At 35.2% G+C, this 19,755-nt stretch overlaps 2 protein-coding genes across 5 annotated transcripts; one reads left to right on the forward strand and one right to left on the reverse strand.

The window, feature by feature from the left end:
• Nucleotides 1-3,161: 3,161 nt before the first annotated feature.
• On the forward strand, nucleotides 3,162-9,515 carry LOC147401987 (Tetraspanin family protein). 2 transcript variants are annotated; one of them, XM_086443494.1, is made up of 7 exons: nucleotides 3,162-3,613; nucleotides 3,869-3,968; nucleotides 4,624-4,704; nucleotides 4,815-4,919; nucleotides 5,815-6,018; nucleotides 8,741-8,871; nucleotides 9,051-9,515. In XM_086443494.1, the coding sequence occupies exons 1-6, from the start codon at nucleotides 3,300-3,302 to the stop codon at nucleotides 8,843-8,845; spliced, it is 909 nt and encodes a 302-aa protein (XP_086299620.1). In that variant the 5' UTR covers nucleotides 3,162-3,299; the 3' UTR covers nucleotides 8,846-8,871; nucleotides 9,051-9,515. The 2 variants fall into 2 exon arrangements, with proteins under 2 accessions (XP_086299620.1, XP_086299619.1); XM_086443493.1 differs by lacking the exon at nucleotides 9,051-9,515 and having other exon boundaries at nucleotides 3,163-3,613; nucleotides 8,741-9,016.
• Nucleotides 9,516-12,054: 2,539 nt separating this feature from the next.
• On the reverse strand, nucleotides 12,055-17,737 carry TRM20 (methyl-coenzyme M reductase II subunit gamma, putative (DUF3741)). Of its 3 annotated transcripts, none has more exons than XM_086443490.1 (7): nucleotides 17,557-17,737; nucleotides 16,980-17,024; nucleotides 16,408-16,557; nucleotides 15,883-15,962; nucleotides 13,868-15,721; nucleotides 13,093-13,231; nucleotides 12,055-12,985 (listed from the first exon to the last, which is right to left on the reverse strand). In XM_086443490.1, the coding sequence occupies exons 3-7, from the start codon at nucleotides 16,547-16,549 to the stop codon at nucleotides 12,270-12,272; spliced, it is 2,931 nt and encodes a 976-aa protein (XP_086299616.1). In that variant the 5' UTR covers nucleotides 16,550-16,557; nucleotides 16,980-17,024; nucleotides 17,557-17,737; the 3' UTR covers nucleotides 12,055-12,269. The 3 variants fall into 3 exon arrangements, with proteins under 3 accessions (XP_086299616.1, XP_086299618.1, XP_086299617.1); XM_086443492.1 differs by lacking the exon at nucleotides 17,557-17,737 and adding an exon at nucleotides 17,206-17,481; XM_086443491.1 differs by lacking the exon at nucleotides 16,980-17,024.
• Nucleotides 17,738-19,755: the final 2,018 nt, after the last annotated feature.

Consider the following 19,755-nt stretch of genomic DNA (forward strand, 5'->3'; position numbering starts at 1 on the left):
ACAAAAAATCAGCCCATTCTGAAGTTTCTAATCCATGTTTAAAAAAATGTTTGACTCTCTTTAGGACCTCTGAACGCTCCTCATTATCATTTGTGTTAAGCAAGCAAGACTGGTTAATGGAGGTAAAGATGGGTTCAATGAGATTTGAGCCTAGATAATGGGATGAACTCCTCAAGTATTTACCACATAAGTGGCACCTTCTTCTTGTTAAGTTTAATTATTAACCTAATGCTTTTTGTATGGACATAAAATAATACTTCCGCCTAAATTAGACATGTGAAGCTAAAAGTGTATAACTCGATGTTAGGACTAATCTTGGGCTCTAATGGGCACAGATCCAGAGGACAATATAAGAGATCCACACCCCTCTCTTCTATCATACCAGGAGACATTACATGATTAAAACTTGATATTATCTAATTATAAAAGAAATCTCAAAAGAGTCGTGATGAATGCACACGGTATTGGTACGCGGTTGACGTGGCAAGGGCAGAAAACCATAACTCGCCTTCATCGGGATACACAGGAAAAATATGTGTGGTTTTGTGCTCTTGCCCTTGCCACATCATCCATGTACCAAGATCTCGTGCATTCATCATTATTCATCCCAAAAAGGAAAGTTTCCTAATTAATGAATGGGATTTACGTAGGTAATTATGAATCAGGGTAACTACAATTTCAAATAGCTTAAAATTTAGGGACCAACTAGTTGCACACCACTAGTGGTTGGTTGCACCCCAATCTTAAAAAAATACCTCTTTTTTTCTTTTATTATTTTTAATCTCTCATAAGTCATAACCTACAAGTTACACTTCATTAGGATAACCTACTTGTCCATCTTCCTTATTCTATCTATGTCCCCTTTGTTTTAAGATATTTATTTATTAAGTAACTACTGATTGAGTCTAAATGTCTTGATTTATCGAGAAACAAAATAATTTTGCACAAATTTATGAACAAGCAATAATTATTTTTTGCAGTCGTGGTTGAAGAAGGGCAATTTTTCTTTTTCTTTTTTTCTTTGGAATGCAAGGGAGAATTTTTAACTGATGGAGTGCAAATGGTAATGGATGGTGTGCAACTACTCATTAAAAACAAGGACCATGGATTGGCAGAGAGGAGGGAAGAAGGGAAAATGCAGCATGTAGCATTATTTGAAAATTATTGCATCAGTTCTCGAAATCTTGAGGATGTAATCATCAGATTTATGACGAATCGCATAAATAAATCACAAAATTCTCGATTTTTTAAATTCAAAATTCGACATATTTTATATTTTCAAGTGATTGTATGAATCGTGAACGTTCGTTTTTTTAGGGGAATTCCAGAAATCAAAGATATTTCTCCACATATTTGTTTTAGAGATATTAGATAAAGAATTCAAAAGTGTCTCTTCAAGAAGATTTGGGACTCAATAATAAAAGCAGTCGTGCTGGAGTGACATTGAAATTGATTTTGACAATCCATCATCATAATCAAGAGTCCTGACGGGACATCAACTTGAAACAGAATTAATAAACATCAACTTAAGGCCATAAGATATATTAGGATAACATTTCATGCAATTGCACAAATTATAATACCCATGTCCGTATAATTATACAACACCAATAATCTGATTTTGACAATCCATCATCACAATCAAGAATCAAGAATCAAGAACCAAGAATCGGGTCCTTAATTTTTTGCATGATTGGTATGTCAAACACTTGATGGTCATAATACAAATAATATGACACTTACATGTCACAAGTTAAAAACTCGGTTAATTGTATATATTTACTTTATATAACACCAAGCATTTTAACATTGTCCTACTTATAAATTGCAATCTTGAATTATTTATATGGGCGAAACTGATCTAAAAACTGGGTGAGAACCAAACTAGCGAACCCTAAGTTAAACCAAGAAACGAATTATCTCTTCCTACACTCCTATGAACCAGGTTCATTCTAGAGTGATGAATTGCAAACCCAGACTCGAATGGAGAGACTAGGATAAAAAGAAAACACAACGTTGACTTAATGTTAATGTCAAGGGGGTAGACTTAATCTTGCATTTTGCAAGGGATAAACCTAATTTCACCAATTTAACAGGGGAGTATTTCTATAAAAAAAAACCCTAAATATAAGCCCATTCTGAAAATCAACCTCACCAAAAACCAGCCCATTTCGAAATTTCTAATCCCAAGAAAAGTGGTCTACAAAAAAATTGATGGCTCATGATTCTTCAACTTGTAAACTTAGGTTAGAAATTTCGGAATGGGTTGATTTTGATAAAGATGATATTTTCATCATAGAAATCAACCTCACCAAAAATCAGCCCATTCCGGATCTTCTAATCGTATGAAAAGTGATTTACAAACAAGTTGACAGTCCACAATTCTTCAATTTGTAAACATGAGTTAGAAGTTTCGAAATGGGTTGATTTTTTGTGAGGATGATCTCCTCTTCATAGAGATCATCATCACCAAAAATCATCTTGATCGAAACTTTTCTTAATCGATTTGAATCAATTTAGATTCGGTCAAATCATGATCTGGATCAAACGAAAGTAAAATGGTTCGGATATGATTTTAACTAGTAAGATTCAAATTGGATTTAGATAAGAATTTGGATCCAAATAAAAATTCTCATATGAATATGGAGAAACTCATATCCAGCCTGAATCCTACCCATTTTAAGCTTTTAAGCTTATTTCTTATATCTCCCAATTTTGCTTTCCTCACTGTATAACTTTTCTTCTTCTTTATTCGATTCTTAGTATCATTGAATTAATTTAAGTATTGATGCGTGAAAATAAAATTTTCAAATTGAAATTAGAAAATGATGAAATCTATGCATAATAAAAAAAATTATTAATGTAAATAACATTTAGATTTAATTTTTAACTTAAGCATCAAAGTCTCTTTGATAGGTAATAATACATTGTGTATGTCTTATTGTAATATCAGAGATGTTGAAGGATTCTTCAAATGTTGTTGTTGCGTCTCTTTTTTAAATATAATTTTTTTAACTTATTTAAAATAGTTTGCAGTTGATCGATCAAATCGAATGGTCATTCATCATATTTGATACATCATATATCACACAATGAAAAACCTCGTATTTATAAGGCTGGATTACCTGTACAGAGAGGGAACCTACGAAATAACTGAAAAATAACGGATTTTTAACAGAAAAGGGAGTAAAAAGAGATGACAAGAGAGGTTATTATTGACGCTTAGGGTTTTCCATCCAAAAGTCTCTGAATCTCCATCAATTCGATTCGATCTTACAAATAAATCAAAATTCACAAAAATGCGTCGAAGCTTTTGCCGAAGCTGCCTCGCATTCCATCTGAAATTCTTGAATTTCCTTCAAACCTTCGTGGCAGTCTCCATTATAATCTACTCTGCATGGATGCTCAATCAATGGAACAAGCAAAGTTTGATTCCTCCACCTGTAGCTCCGCCTCCTCAATCTTTAGGGCCTATTTTGAGCATGAATTCGCATAATTCGGAAATAATTAGGGTTCAATTGGAGCACAATCTTCCCTTGAATCGCAAATCGGCTATCGTTTCTGGGATGGATGATGATCTTCAATTCTATTTTCACAATCTTCCTGCTCCATGGTTAGGTTTCCTAACTTTCCCATTCAATGTTTCAATTTGATGCATCATGCATGTTTCTAGGGTTTATGGACTCTATTGTTTTTTTTTTTTTTTTGGGTGTTCAAATTTGTTTCATGCCTTCTGTTGTATTTGGTTTGGTGTTCTTTGTGTCTCAATTGGAAAATGTGGGATACAGATATCTGTATAACAGCTCTACCGTAAGAACATTTTGCTACAAGTTTATATTTGTTAATATTTGAACCATTTTCGTGACAGGTTCATTTACTCGATTATGGGAGTTGGTATTCTGTTGTGTTCGATTACTTGCATTGGTCACATTGCAGCAGAATCGATGAACGGATGCTGCCTGTGTTTCGTATCCTTTTTATCATGGTGATCCATGTATTTTGAGTACAAAGGTTTTAAATTTTGATATTTTGTTTTGGTTTCTAGCATTTTTGAAATGTTTACTGTGTGGGTAAAGATTCGGAACCAGCCAGGTTAGCAGATTCTCTCCTTCAAATTCACTGGTTGATTCCCCTGAAAACACCCTTGACAGTCAAGTCAGTAAGGAATTTGATGGAGTTTAGCTGTAAAAGAAGAAGATCTTACCCACACATTTACTAAAGTCCCACACAAAAATCATGAACAAAATTCTGTTGAAATTTTGATTTTTTTTTGACAGTTCATAATTTGTTTTGCATGTGATCATTAGCGTTTTACATTAATGATCATTTGTTTTGAATGAGATTATTTGTGTTTTTCAAATTCTCTGGTAGATTCCCCTAAAAACATTCTGATGGTTAAGTTAGTAAGGAACTTGATGGAATTTAGTCATGGGAGACGAAGATCTTACCACACATTTACTTAAGTCCCACCCAAAAAAATCTTGGACAAAATTCCATTGAAATTTAGATTTTTTTTTTTTTTTTAAATTTGTTTTGAATGAGATAATTAGCATTGTATGCTCAGATGTTTCATTTCAATCATTTATAATTATACCAAATTCCTTAATTTCAAAATAACACCAGTATTCTCTACTTAATACCGTACTCATTTTACTGGAAGTGGCCATGGTGGCTTTTATCGTATTTGATAATCACTGGAAAGAGGTTCGTATGTATTCTAATGTAAGGTTGTTTAAGTTTTACTTTCTTCTAGGGGTGTTTCCATATGGTAAGCATCCTTTATTGATGAACTATGTTTCTTCATTCCTTCACAGGACCTTCCGAATGATTCAACTGGACAACTTGAAAGTCTTCGATTGTTTATTGAAGATAATATTGATATATGCAAGTGGATTGGTGTAACTGTGCTTGCAATTCAGGTATCCATTCCCTTACCTTCACATTTCTTCATGATCTTGATGATATTGTATTTTTTTCTCTCTAGAATCCTTAGGGGGCCTTATAAACCGTTTTCCTTTACCTATTTTAGTGGCCTCCTGATTAATGATTTAGAGCTATGTTACCTGGTTCATCAGTTCGCCACTCTATAAGGAGCCCAGTTCTTAGGGGTAGGTAGAGATAATTCATTTCTTGGTTCGCTTTGGTTCTCCAGGTTGGTTCGCTTGGTGCATGTATATAACTCAAGTATACATGAACTTATAAATTCAATTATAATGTTAAAAAATTCTAAGTTAAATAGAAACAAATTAATATAATAATCCAAATTCTAATATAAAAAATGAAAAAAAATATATAATAAATTGGTTTGGTAAACCAAACCAATTTTAAAAATTGTTTAGTTCACTGAACCAATCGGTTCGTTGAACCCAATCCAAATTTGGCGGGTTCGTGGTTCGCTTGATTTTACAAATTGTATCGTGAACTGGTTTGGTTCGTGCCGGTTTGTGGTTCGGACTAGTACCAATGAATTGGGTAACATAGATTTAGAGCACCATAGGCATTGCTTCTGGATTTGAGCTGTTTGCTTTTAGTCATAATCTAAGCTCGAGAATGTGAGCTTTTTGTTTATTTTCCTTTGTTTTAAAGTTATTACATGTGCTTTCTTTGAAACAATTATAGCCTTATGGGTATTAAAGTATCAATTTATGGGTATTAAATATCAATTTTGTCCCTACCAGCATTGCATAAGATATTTTGCAACCAAGATAGGTGATAATAATTTTCGAGGATTAGTTGTTAGAAATAAAGAACTAATTTTGAATGAAGTAATCTGATTGAGAATCTTACATCTGCCGTCTTTGGTATTATATTCAGGCATTGGCTTTACTACTGGTAATGATCCTGCGCGCATTAGTTTCTACTAGGACACCTGATTATGACAGTGATGACGATTATGCTGTAATTAGGGCTAGAACTCGGCAGCCACTGCTAAATTCACAATTAAGCCCAAATTCTGTTTCCAGCTCAATGGAAAGCAGAGGACACTCTGACATTTGGAGCTCTCGGATGAGAGAAAAGGTATGACATTTAAGCTTTAGCTCATAATATAAAATCTTGGTGGATTTACTTCTTCTTGATCTTCCTGAATTTGGGCCCTTAGATTTTTTTTATAGAAATAATATATTTTTTGTGATAAAGCAGTTCTTTGTACTGGAAATTTAGTGAAAAGAAAAGGGTGGTTCAAAATAGAAAATGAAGGACCATGTTTGTAGTAGAGTTGAAATTCTGTGGCTTATTATCTGTTAGATTTTGATTGACCAGTACCCCAGTCCTCCCAAGTCCCAACAAAACAAAGAAAGAGGAAAAAAGGAAGGAAATGTTCCACGTTCTTTATCACATTGTTCTTTTAGCTTATTGCTCATTAACTTTTTATTGCATCTTCGTCGTGATCAAAGTCTTATTCCAAAGATTTGGGTTGGCTGAACGAACATTCTTCCTCCATGCACTCTGTCTAGAACCACGTCTTATGTTATTGACCGTGTTTGTATCTGCTTTCACTATCTCAGTATACGTTCTTTTGTGTCTTCCTGCTCTCTTCGAACCTTCAACTTGAATATTCTTCTAAATTTCCCTAGTCTTGCCACTATTCATCTCATCATCACCATCTCTGTTATGCTCAATTTACTTACATAATGCTTCTTAACTGCCCTACATTCAGCTCTATGAAGCTCGTTGGTCTTACTATCATCTTATAAAAAATTTCTTTTCATTTGATTGGTATGCATATGTCACATAGTACTTCAAAAGCGCACTTCAACCTTATCCATCCAGCTCTGCTTCTATGAGCAACATCTTTCCCAATCTCCCCATCTTTATGTATGATAGACCTGATATAACGAAATTGGTCTCTCCATCCTTATTCCTTGTCTTGGGAGACTAAATTTACACTATATACTTGGTTTTGGTTCTACTTATTCTAAAGGTCTTGGACTCCAACATCTCTCCCCATGAGTACAATTTTGTGTTGACTCCCTCTTCTCTAGTCTAATCAATTAATAGTGCATTGTCTATAAATGTTATGTGCTCATGAATATAAACAGTTACTTCATTTATAACTAGAGCAAAAAATACGGACTCAAAACCAACGCTTGATGCGCACCAACTATATCTAGGAACTCGTTTGTCTCCCTTCCATTTGCTCCTACACTCGTTACAGTCCCTACATACTTGTCTTTAATTATGTTAATGTATCCATTTGGGACTATCTTGTTTCCCAATACCCACCAAATTAGCTCTCTAGGTACTTTGTCGTATGCTTTCTCTAAGTAAATAAAAGCCATATAAAGGTTCTTCATCTTTTCTCTATACTTCCCTATAATTTGTCCAAGAACAAAAATTAATTTGTTAGTTGATCTACGGACATAAGAGTAAATTGGTTGTCTGATATGTTCTTTTTTTATCTTAACCAAATTGGAAGAATCTAAGAAGGTGAAATTGACAGACCACTTTGGGCCTGCCCCTTCATTTGCCTTTTATATGGAAAAACCCTAACACTTTGAAGAGTTTTGGATTGGTTTTCCAGTAGATCTAATTCCCCTCATTTCCCAATATAAATTTGAAAGGGAAAAGATGTGCTGGCTCAATTGCTGAAACCTAAATGATATGACAGTAGTTTCTAGTTGTCATTATTTGGGGGATATTTCAAAGTTGCTATCCATGCCTTGGGATATGCCCCACAATCATGATGTTTGTGGAAGAGCCTTTTGTTAAGACACAAACCAATGCTCGAAAAATACCTAGGCGTTAATGGAGTGGAAATTTAAGTCTTAACCTAAGGGTCCTACTGTACACGCTTCAAGGCCGACGCTCTCGTTGCTCCACTTTATGGCAAGCCCCCCTAGCCCCTTGGCCTTCTTTCCAAGTACCAGGTACCCCTTTTTTTCCTTTTCCATAAGTCATCCCTTCCCCGACTAGTCACGGTGGCCTACTATGGTGGACCCCTTCCATATCCCATAGTATGGTGAAGCCCTTTGTTTTTCCAAGGACTCCTTCCATATCCCATATTATAGAGGAGCCCCATTTTTTTTTCTTTTTCTCCTTTTTTTTCCAATAATAACACCCCGCCCCCCCGACTCGAACCTTGGACGTGGAGTTGGCTTTGATACCAAATGTTAAGACCCAAACCAATGCTCCAAAAATACCTAGGCGTTAAGGGAGTGGAAAGTTTAAGTCTTAACCTAAGGAATGTAACACCTTTATTCACACACCATGATGAAGATAAAAGGGTGACTCAAAGACATCTTTTTCATGAGGTTCAATGCCGAATCCACTTACTACATCTGAGGCTCTGTGGAGCCAATTCACTAATCACTTGTCTGCACAAACCGGATGGGAATGTGCGGTCTCTTGACCTCTCGACCTCTTTGGAATGTAGTCTCCCCAACCTATTGGGAATGCTCTGTCCCCTAGCCTCTTGGCATTGGACCATCTCCTAACTTCCTGTGTCTTTCCCTAACTACCGACTTCTCATGTCCTCTCACAATTCTCAGGTGCCACATGTCTAACCTAGATGAAGTACAATATAATTGCACCTATAGTTATTATTCGCAACTTCCAACTTTTGTATTGCCCATTTTTATATTAAACAGTGAAACATGACTCTGCATTATTGCACCTGTAGTTATTATTCCATGTTTCCAATATCGTACTTTCTTGTTTGACCTTTTTTTTTTTACCTTCTCTAGATTTCCCTATGTTGTAGTATGTAAGAGTTTGGATTTTATATATGTTTTTGTTGCAGTATGGGTTGCATGCTGGAGATGTCAAATATACTTTGGTGGACCCAAATCCATCACTCAACATGAATACAAGCACTGAAGATCAAAGTAGATGTTCCATCTTGTAAGAAGAAAAAAGGGCTTTACAAGTGTGGTATGATTCATAAACTTTCGTTAGTTGGAACTGCTTTTCAATTATTTGTTCTTGCATTTCATGTCAGGAAGAGAAAGCTGCGATGTGTATAGTTGTGGAGATGATCTTAGTTAAATATATTTGTGAAGGAGCTTCTTGGTGTTAATTCTCTTTTTAAGTTCATCTTTCAACCAATGTAGGGTTATGTCAAATGGAAATTATGGCGGAATCGATGAAAAGGAGACAGAGATCGAATTGTTGGCAATCGGAGTCGCAAATTGTTCTGAAGACGAATGGTTTAACTGTTGCAACAACTGATTTTTCCAATAGGAGAAATCTATGGGGTTGCCACTTACAAGATCTTTAAAATTCTTAGTGGGAAACCTAGGCTCAACCCAAGTGGTAGAACCATCAACCCAATCGTTGGGCCTGAGCTCACTATCCCAAGATTGATCTTGTAAAACCAGGTTGAGCTCGGGTTAGCCTGAGTTAGGTAATTTTGGGCGAGTTGGACGGGTTGGCTTGTTAAATATCTTTAATTTCATTTTAATCAATAAACCAATTGTCCACAAACTATAATAATAAGATGGAATAAAAAAGTTAAACAAAAACATATATAATTACTATAAATTTATTTGTATATGAGTATATAGGCATCGGGGCAGAGCCAAGATTTTACCCATGTGGGGGCAACCAAGAGTAGAAATTTTTTTGTGGAGACAACTAGGAGTGAAAAAAGATAATTGTTGGAGTAACTAAGAGTGAAAAAAAAAATTGTGGGGGCAATAGTTGCAGATTTTCTTATCCGCCGTTAAAATCTGTTGCAAATAGCTCACTAATCTTTTGACTTGGAAAATTCTTATGGGGGCAAGTGCCCCCACTATAAATCCGCCCTTGGGTTTGTGTTGAGTCGGGTTGCTCAATCCCTCAACCCGAATTGAGGTTGAGTTGAGATATTCTAACTCAGGCTCAACTCTTTTTCTACATAACTCAGCCCAAGCTCACCCTTCAATTGGGTTGAGTCCGGGCTAAGCCCACCCATGTTACAGCCCTAGGTTTGACAGTTACACCAAAATTTGAATGAACATAAATGCCCCCACTTTTATATTTAAATTTAATATAAGTAGAGTCATCACGACCATAGAATCAAGAATCTTAATTTTCTAAGTTACAAAAATATCCACTTGTACTATCTAACCTACCAAAATCCTGTAATCAATATTTTAAATTACAAATAAATCCTTTTGCTACATGCCACCTTTAGGGTTAGTTAACAAAAATAACTCTCTTATTTAAGGTTGGGAGGACCCAAAAATATAAAATGAAACTGAGCTTATGATGAAAATTGTGACTACTTCATTAATTCATAAACATTTGAATTTGAATCCTGATTGAAAATAATTTGAGGAGGCATTAATGGTTGAATACTTGCAGATGTTGAAATTCCACGTGGAGTGCCTGTCCAATCTTAATATTTCACTGTTTAATCAAACATTTCAAATAATTATAGTGTCTCCAACAGTGTTAGACACAAATGTTCAACAACTTCAAATGTCTATATAATTTCGAAAAAGATAATTTTAGAATTTTTGCGTCAGTGGAATTTGAGAGAAATGTATTTGATCTCCTCCATCTATTGATAGTGTGGGAATCATCATAAGTTATAACTAAAAGATAAAATTAAAAATAAAAAAATAAAAAATTCAAGGAGGAAGAGAGAATAAAAAATGTGGTGATTTGAAATCACTGGACATAAATTAAGAGAGAGTTCATCATGTTCACCATACATAATGAACTCTTTAAGAAGGGAAATAGGGGTATTTAAATTATTTAAGAAGGGAAATGTTCAACACCCTACACTTTACCCTATGCTTTACCAAACGTGTTTTGTTCTACGTAGGTTAGAAGTTTTGGAATGGGCTGATTTTTGATAAGGATGATCTCTATGGTTAGAAGATCCTCCTCACCAAAAATCAGTCAATTCCAAAATTTCTAGCCCCATGTTTACAAGTTGAAAAATCGTGGACCGTCCATTTTTTGTAAACCAATTTTTATGGGGTTAGAAGTTTTGGAATGGTTCTAACCCATGTAGGACAAAACACATAAGGTAAAATGTAGGGTAAAGCGTAGGGTGTTGAACGGGACCCATTTAAGAATACATGGTAGACCCACAATAATATGTAACTAAATTGCAAGCATATGATTTTGAAAGAACCTCTGACTTTAGGGAAGAAATTGCAAATTGCATTCAATTTAGGCTCTAAAATAAATTAATTAATTAATCCTCTAAAACAATTTAAAACAATACTTCAAAGATAATCATTTTCAACACAAACATGTTTTTTTAATTAACAACTACACTAGTACGTAGCAAAAAGAGAGAGAGAGAGGACTCGTGACTTAATAAGTAGACAAACCCAGCTAAAATGATACCTATCTAGAAACCATCGATGATGGGGGGAGAAGCATTTTATAATCGTTTCTAGAAGTTGTCGGTGGGTTTGTTTTGGCATCTCCTCTCTCCCTCTCTCTCTCTCTGGCTCTTTAATGATAAAATTATAATATTACTTATAATAATGCTAACAGTGTGAAGATAGAGAGCCAGCCAAGGATGATATCATATCTTGGTTCCTATCGTAATGTGCTGGCACAAATCCCATAATCAAAACAATTTTTACCAATAAACATGAAACTATAAATTGAATGTCATTTGCTTCATCTCATAAGCTTTGAGTTCTTTCATCGAGAATATGATCGCTTAAAGAGGAGAGGAGACCCCCCAAGGCAAACCATCCCCGGTGAATATAGGGCAATGCTTGCAGATCATCCTCACAAAATTTCAATCTATTTAACCCTACTTCACCTCATGATACGCTGAATGGTCCATGTTAGTTTCCAAAACAAAACAGGACAAGGTGTTTCCCAAACAACTTAATTGACTCCTTACTCATGTCAGGATCAGATTGGTGTCGGACACTCTAACGGAAGCACCTTTGTAGACCATACAAGAGAGTGGCATGAAATTCACACATTATGAAGCAAAATCAAGAACATTCTAGTATAAATGAAATGTAATTTCCGCATATCATACCATGTTGACTAAAAGATTAGGCTAATAATCCCTAAAGATAAAATAACTTCAGTTTTCAGCAATCAAACGATAGAGACAACACTAATTCTTGCGAATTTTTACAAAGAACGGTAGGTAGGAATCCAACAATATATATAGATATATATATACTTTTGAGATGTGGGGGAGGAAGGGGTGAGGGGAATCAAACTTCCAATTGTACACAAACGATGATGAGAAGCATTATGCAGATAATGTGAGAGGAGACCAGTAACAATCAGATTAGACAAATAATTGATGGAAAAAAACAAACACAAAAAAACAAAAAACAAAAAACAAAAACAAAGCATTAGCACAACCGACCTGTCAATTCAAACAAAGCCTCCTCCATCAGATCCTCCAACATTTTCCCCTCAATCTCCTTCCCAATATCATCTACTTCTAACCTCATAAGTTCCACCCATCCTCTTCCCCCAACCTCTTTCTTCACCACCGTCTCCACCACCACATTGTCGATGTCGTCTCCACTTTCACCCGAAATACAGAACTTTTCTTCACTTGAAAACCACTCCTTCACTCGGCCCCACACTTCTTCTGCAGTGACTGGTGAACCTATGGAGAGTGACTTTTGAGCCCTAGTTGAGCTTGAATTCGAATCACACCCTATGATCTCCACTAGGGCAGCATTAACACAATCAAATATAAGCTTTTGTTTCGATCTCCGGTGTCTGCACTTCGCCTCATGCCATTTCTCTATATTATTATCTGGGTTAATGAATTTTTCTATTAATAATGGGTCCAATGGGCTTTCCAATGAATGCCATCTGGAAAAATCTGAATGAGAATGCTCTTCACGATCTAGGGTTGCTGACGAGAGTAGTGTCTGTATGAATAATAACCATTCTTGCTCTTCCCTGGCCTCAGATAGGACAATGGGGTTTAGTGGGTCTGGTGTCACTACTTCTGAGCAGGCCTCATCCCATGATAAGGAACGGGCAAGCGTTTCGATTGGTGGTGATTTGGCAATTAAGTTGGATTTAAGAGGCTGAAGATCCACACATAGTCCTGATGAAGAGAGAAGAAAATTAGATTGCTAGATATGATTTTTTTTTTTTTTTAATAAAAAAATGGAAATTAATTTGGTGCGGTGAAGAGGTGCCTGCTTGACTTACCCTGAAGGTCAGATTTGACTTTTCCACGGGGCTGTGGAGTCATATTATCATCTTCAAATGGTGTTTCCAAGACAGAAATGGGACTAGGCTGGTCCTGGTTCTCACTTTGGGTTCCAGGTTTTTCCAGAGACAAGACCGCCTATAAAAAAAATAAAAAATAAAAATCGAAAATTCTTATGGTTTTTAACAAATATATGACTAAATGAATGCAATATATTCATTACTAAAAAATTGGATTCCACTTTCTTAGAAAAGTTTTGCCAACAAAACTATAATCGGTATCACACAATAGGAAAAAAAAAAAAAAGTTCCAAGGATGGGCTTAACAACAAATTGGAGTCGAGCCTCTCAAACAACGAGTTGCACCTAGTATAATTGGACCAATATAATATTGGCCAAATCACAGATTCCATATTGAAATGTGAAGATATGAGATAATCTTTACTATTATAATCAGAGAAGGTGGAGAAGAAGTGGTTTAACTCCAAATTTTGCATCCCACAAATACCCCCACTTTTACATTTAAACTAAATATAATCAAGGGTCATTTTGGTATATAAAAAAACAAGAAAATTGAACATTGTTTAATTTTCAAAATTACAAAAATATCTTTTTTACATAATATTCAAAAGCCCTGTAATAAATGTTTTAAATTATAAATAAGCCCTTTTGACACATGTGTCTGCACATGCCACCATCTAGTTCAAAACAAAAAATATTGCAAGTCAAAAATATTGAAAAATAAATAATCGTGTGAGAGGTAAAACCGAAATACCTCATGACAGATTGTGCCCTGTTTTGGTTGCACACAGGTGGAAGCCGGTAAGGATGTCTTACTTGATGATCCTCCAGTAGTCAGTAAAGACCCTCTTTCAAGGTCACTGTTTGCAACACATTCTAAAATACCATCACCTGTGGTTCCAGCAGAAGTCTTCTCCGAAACTTCCGGTATTTCCACAATGGCGGACTGGAATTTATCTCGAGAGCCAGCCGAGGGAGATTCCCTTTGTTTCTCTTTATTTGTTTTTCTGTTTCTTGAGAAAAATAAACTTGAAACTTTCCCCTTGAACGATGATTTCCCACTTTTTGGCTTTTCGACTTCCTTGGGAACACTGGTCTTACCAACCTCGGGATCAGGAACTTCAACATTTAGCCTTGCCCCATAAGTTGTAGACGATACGGGTACAGATCTTGACCGTAATAGATTCCTAGGAGAATCTTCCCGACCATCATTATCCTGACCACCCGACAAGCATAATGTTGGATCCCTCAGATCTTGTTCACCACCACAAGACCTACTACTTAAGAAACCAATTCCTCTAATGCTCTCTTCGCCAAATCTCGTTGATTGCTTTGTATCAGAAAGTGCAAGCATCTCACCCAAAGTACTAGAGCTTCTCCGAACTTGTCTTTGCTCTTGAACAGTTGTTCCATTTGATGCCATCATAGCCCACCTTTCTGAGAGCCGCTTCTTTGCTTCTCTGCAAACTGATGATTCTGGAGAATAGGACGCCCGGCTGAAGGAGGAAGAGTAAGGGCTATCAAACCTGTTGTGGTAATCCCAAGAATATCTTGAAGTTGGTGTCATGACCTCCGAGTCGCTGAGATTTTCCTCTCCTATGTATGCATTATCTGACCTATTGAATGAACTTTCATCCCCGACATATCCGTTGGAAAACACAGAAGAAAGCAAAGTTTCTTCCCTCCGATGACTGCTGCAACTTTCGGACGTTTGCCGTGTACTCTCATCCTTTGCAACTTCTCTTGAACATCGTGCTTCATCGTCTTCTGATTCTTCACAATAAAGCAGTCTGGGTGATGAAGAAGGGGGAGAAGAAACTACAGCCTTGACGTCAGGGGTCTTTCGAGGGCTAGGCTTCAAGACCACTATCCGGGTTGATTGAGTAGGACTATCATCCTTCCGATTTTGTTTCGGAATCTGTTTTTCACTCATTTTCTCATGTCCAACAAATCCATTATTCTCCATTGTCTTGGAAGGTCTCAGTACCGTAATGCGTTTTGTCTGAGGAGGCGGGGGAATGGACTGCAACTCATACAGGTGTTGCGAGAACAGAGAATTTGGTTCTTGCAGGAACTTGAGGAATAAATCTTTATTTGAACTCAGAACCTCCACCGCATCTTGGAATTCCTTAGACTGGCGAAGTTTTTCATCTGTGGCAAGGCGTTTTGCTTCGATGAATTTCTTACGAACTAGGTCCATCTTTGCTTCGTTCTTATTTTCAGTATATCTTCCCTTCTGTGGAGATTTATCCTTAATGTTATTGGTCTTTGGAGATCGTTCCCAGACTTCATAAACATCTTTGTATTTGTGTTGCTCCTGAAACGGATGAATCCCGCTCCGCATTTGCTTGTCTAGGAATCCATCTTCTTGTTGCCTAGATGTTAGTGGTCCTGATTGAGTAATTTGTGAAAAACTATTAGGCTGGCTTCTCTGTGCCATTGAGTTGGGATGCTTCTCTGGTAGGGCATCAAGCCCCATTAACCTGGCGACCACATTGGGTGGCTTCTGCTTAGACTCCAGTCCTTTTGACATTTCCTGCGCTATTAGCGTTTTCATGGGTGTTCCATTAGATCTCTTGTTTGAAGATGACCTCAAGTCATATTTTACCTGCATGTCTCAAACAAAATGCAATATAAATCAAGATATTGGATCTATATGTTATGCTTCAAGATGATGAGCATACAGACACGTTCTGGATGGAACTAATTGCTTTTGATGATGAAAGAGTTACTTTATTTAGTGAAAATGAGAAATGTTAATTAGCTTACTTGTTTGTCCTCAATCAGAGCTCCAATGGGATCCAACGTCTTTTTTACCACATACGGCTGATTACTAGGAAATAGAGAACCTGTTTATCCATCAGTTTAAGAATTCAGATCAACAATGGGTGGATACAAATTATCATTTAAGATTGAAGAATCAACAAGTACCAACATAGTAGTCAGTAGTCATGAACATCTTGCAAAAATTTAGACACAGGTTCGGAAAAGAACAAGACAACGTATAAGCCCATCAATTAGACAGAGGTTTCCAATTCAATATGAACAAAGGAATCTTAACTTCTATGGCGGAATCATATGATGAGTAAAACAAAACGGAGAATAAAGACGTTTAAAATATTTATTTTGATAAGATAAGTGTGATTTTAATTAAAACGCACAGAAGAAAAGCTCATGGCCATTGGTTTTAACAACAAATTTCAAAATTAGAAAGAATTAACATTTTCTTCTCTCTTTTTTTCCCTCTATGAGGAAGTTAAATGGAAAGAGAGAAACCCAAGCAAAGAAAATAACCATCTCTATGTGCTTTATCCATAAGCAGCTTGTTTCCAGTCATGCCAGGACCAAAATCAAAGAGGTTGACCATTTTTCCCATGCATCCTGGAAAAGATTTCTCGCGGTTGTGAGCCGCTCTTCTGTTTGGAATCCCATTCATCTCAGCACCTGAGAGGATTTTAAAAAAGAGCAAAAAAACAAAAAAGAAAATCAGAAAATCAACCACATTTTCCATCTCTGCATCTAGTAAAAGAATCTTCATCAGAGCATTCAACAAGACCATAAATGCTACATTGAGGGAAATGAAATTCTAAAAATAGGAGTAAATTTTGCATAAAGTAGAAACCCTTTTGTGTTCAGAAACAACTAGTAGTGAGGGGTGCACTAAAACCCTAGATTTCAATCTAACAACATAAAAATAGGGAAATACAATGATCGAATTTCTAATTCAGGCAAAACCTTCGAAAATATCTCCAAAAAAAAATAAATTCTAATCCAGGAACTAAAATCTAGCTTTGCTACAAATAAAATTTAATTTTAAAAAATAAAAAACAAAAATTTCAAGTAAATTTGAAGACAATAATACTTACTATTGCAGCTCTTGGATCAAGAGAGAATCAATTTACACCGAAACCCTAGAATGAAGAAACAACCGGAATCGAGATCCATAAGTTTACATTAAAATAGATGCAGAATAAACTGAAACACTTTACAAAATGATGCAAATTATGAACGAATCCTCAATTCGACTGAAAATTTGATCAAAAAAACAAAATCCACAATCACATTCAAATCGAAGTTAAAAAATAAACTTACATTATTGTAAAATACAGATCACGGACCAAATCATCACCATAAAACCTCTAGATTCAAATCGAAAAGCAAATTTAAGACGAAAAATGACATTAAAGACTGAAATTATTTAAGAACAAAGAGTATAAATCAACTCAGTCAAGATTCCAGACAAAGAAAAAGTAGAATCCAACTGAAAAGGCAGAGATTCGACCAAAAAAGCAAACCAGACAGATAAGAATCTGATTTTAGTTCAGAAAAATAAAATAGCTTAGAAAAAGTGAGATCGAAATAAAAAGCAAAGAAAATGGAAGATCAGGAAAAAGTAGGAGAATTTAAAATCTGACAAAATCAGAGAGAGAGAGAGAGTTGGACCTTGTGTGGCCGGAATCTGACATTCCGGAGCATTCAAACTGATATCCTACTGGAAAGTTCGCCGGATTTTCAGTCACGATCAGGTAGTCGTAAGAGAAGAAACCAAACATTAAAAAAAAAAAAAAAAACCAGAGAAGCAAAGTGAGACTCTGAGAGCTCTCTCTCTACCGACTTAGCTCGGACTTGAAAGTTTTTTATTCGTTGTGGTTCATTTGAGTTTCGATTACGACTTCTGTAAGAGAGAGAGAGAGAGAGAGAGAGAGAGAGAGAGAGAGAGAGAATTATTGATTAATTACCATTTTTGTCCGCTACTTCAACGTCTCAAAATAACGTGCATTTTTCATTATGTACTATGTAGAAAGATAATTTGCTTTTCTCTCCTCCTTAATATATAAAGTTTCACGTACTACCTCTCAAAATACATTTTGGCACATTTAACTTGATTGGTTAGTTATGTAATTAGACACAATGGTGGGTTCCACTTTCATTATTCCCATAAAAAAAAAAAAGAGGGGTTGGGATTTAATTTGGAGTTGATTCTGATGCCCCCATCATAAATAATTTGCCTCATGATACACATGAAAAAGATTTATGATTTTGCATGTCCCAATGCAAATGATCGTATGATTATGTGATGGGGGTGTATGTTGTGGGGTTAGAAAATTATCAATCATTTTATTTTGCTACAAATCTTGAGAAGAATTTTAATTTTATTGTTTTTCTTCTCTTCTTTTTGTTCAAAAATGCCTTTCAAACTTTATGATTTTTCCTTTTTTATCTCTCTTTTACCTCTTAACTCTGTAGAGGATGCCCGTGCATAATTACAAATAAATTCTAATAAATATTTACTATAAAAAGATAACAAAGAAGACTGAGCATCGTACAATTTTTCTTTTTTATATCAAATCCAATAATTATGAATCACCAATAAAATAGTTGTGTATTTACAAGTCCACCAAAATACATTACACAATTAAGGGGCAAGTTGAGTGAGAGCGACAACCTTTCCATTAGGGGTGCATAATTACAAACAAATTCTAATAAATATTTATTATAAAAAAAAAATACACAAAGATGACTGAGCATCGTACAATTTTTCTCTTTTATATCAAATCCAATAATTATGAATCACCAATAAAATAGTTGTGTATTTACAAGTCCACCAAAATACATTACACAATTAAGGGGCAAGTTGAGTGAGAGCGACAACCTTTCCATTAGGGGTGCATAATTACAAACAAATTCTAATAAATATTTACTATAAAAAAAAAAAAAACACAAAGATGACTGAGCATCGTACAATTTTTCTCTTTTATATCAAATCCAATCATTATGAATCACCAATAAAATAGTTGTGTATTTACAAGTCCACCAAAATACATTACACAATTAAGGGGCTAGTTGAGTGAGAGTGACAACCTTTCCATTAGGGGTGCATAATTACAAACAAATTCTAATAAATATTTACTATAAAAAAAAAAAATACACAAAGATGACTGAGCATCGTACAATTTTTCTCTTTTATATCAAATCCAATAATTATGAATCACCAATAAAATAGTTGTGTATTTACAAGTCCACCAAAATACATTACACAATTAAGGGGCTAGTTGAGTGAGAGTGACAACCTTTCCATTAGGGGTGCATAATTACGAACAAATTCTAATAAATATTTACTATAAAAAAAAATACACAAAGATGACTGAGCATCGTACAATTTTTCTCTTTTATATGAAATCCAATAACTATGAATCACCAATAAAATAGTTGTTTGTTTACAAGTCCACCAAAATACATTACACAATTAAGGGGCAAGTTGAGTGAGAGTATAACCTTTTCATTAGGGGTGCAACTTGGTTCAGTTTGAGGTCAAATTGGAATCAAACCATAGTTCTACTAAATAAAAACTAGAACCGAATCAAATTCCATTGGAACCGAACTAACCCAAATCGACCTAAAGTCGATTTGTTTCGGTTCTATGAATTGCCAATATTCTATAAATTGTAACATTTTTTAATTAAAAAACAAACATATAATAAAAATAAAATTTCATACAATAAATCACTAATCTATCAATATAAAATCATTAGTTTATCCATGAAAGATCATTAATATATGTTCTAACATCTAAAATAATTCAAAATAATTATTATATACATATACTTATTTGTTTATTTATTGCATAAAGATTTGGTTCTA

Source organism: Akebia trifoliata, chromosome 5 (genome assembly GCF_017979445.1).
Source record: "Akebia trifoliata isolate Shusen 1 chromosome 5, ASM1797944v1, whole genome shotgun sequence".
NCBI lineage: Eukaryota > Viridiplantae > Streptophyta > Magnoliopsida > Ranunculales > Lardizabalaceae > Akebia > Akebia trifoliata.

Coding starts and splice junctions, on each gene's coding strand:
- TRM20 (XM_086443491.1), bottom strand. CDS start 16,549: ATGAATGGGATTCCAAACAGAAGAGCGGCTCACAACCGCGAGAAATCT. Junction 15,722..15,882: donor CTCTGATTGAGGACAAACAA/GTAAGCTAATTA, acceptor TGAGACATGCAG/GTAAAATATGACTTGAGGTC. Junction 12,986..13,092: donor AGTCAAATCTGACCTTCAGG/GTAAGTCAAGCA, acceptor TCTCTTCATCAG/GACTATGTGTGGATCTTCAG.
- LOC147401987 (XM_086443494.1), top strand. CDS start 3,300: ATGCGTCGAAGCTTTTGCCGAAGCTGCCTCGCATTCCATCTGAAATTC. Junction 3,969..4,623: donor ACGGATGCTGCCTGTGTTTC/GTATCCTTTTTA, acceptor AAATAACACCAG/TATTCTCTACTTAATACCGT. Junction 4,920..5,814: donor TAACTGTGCTTGCAATTCAG/GTATCCATTCCC, acceptor TATTATATTCAG/GCATTGGCTTTACTACTGGT.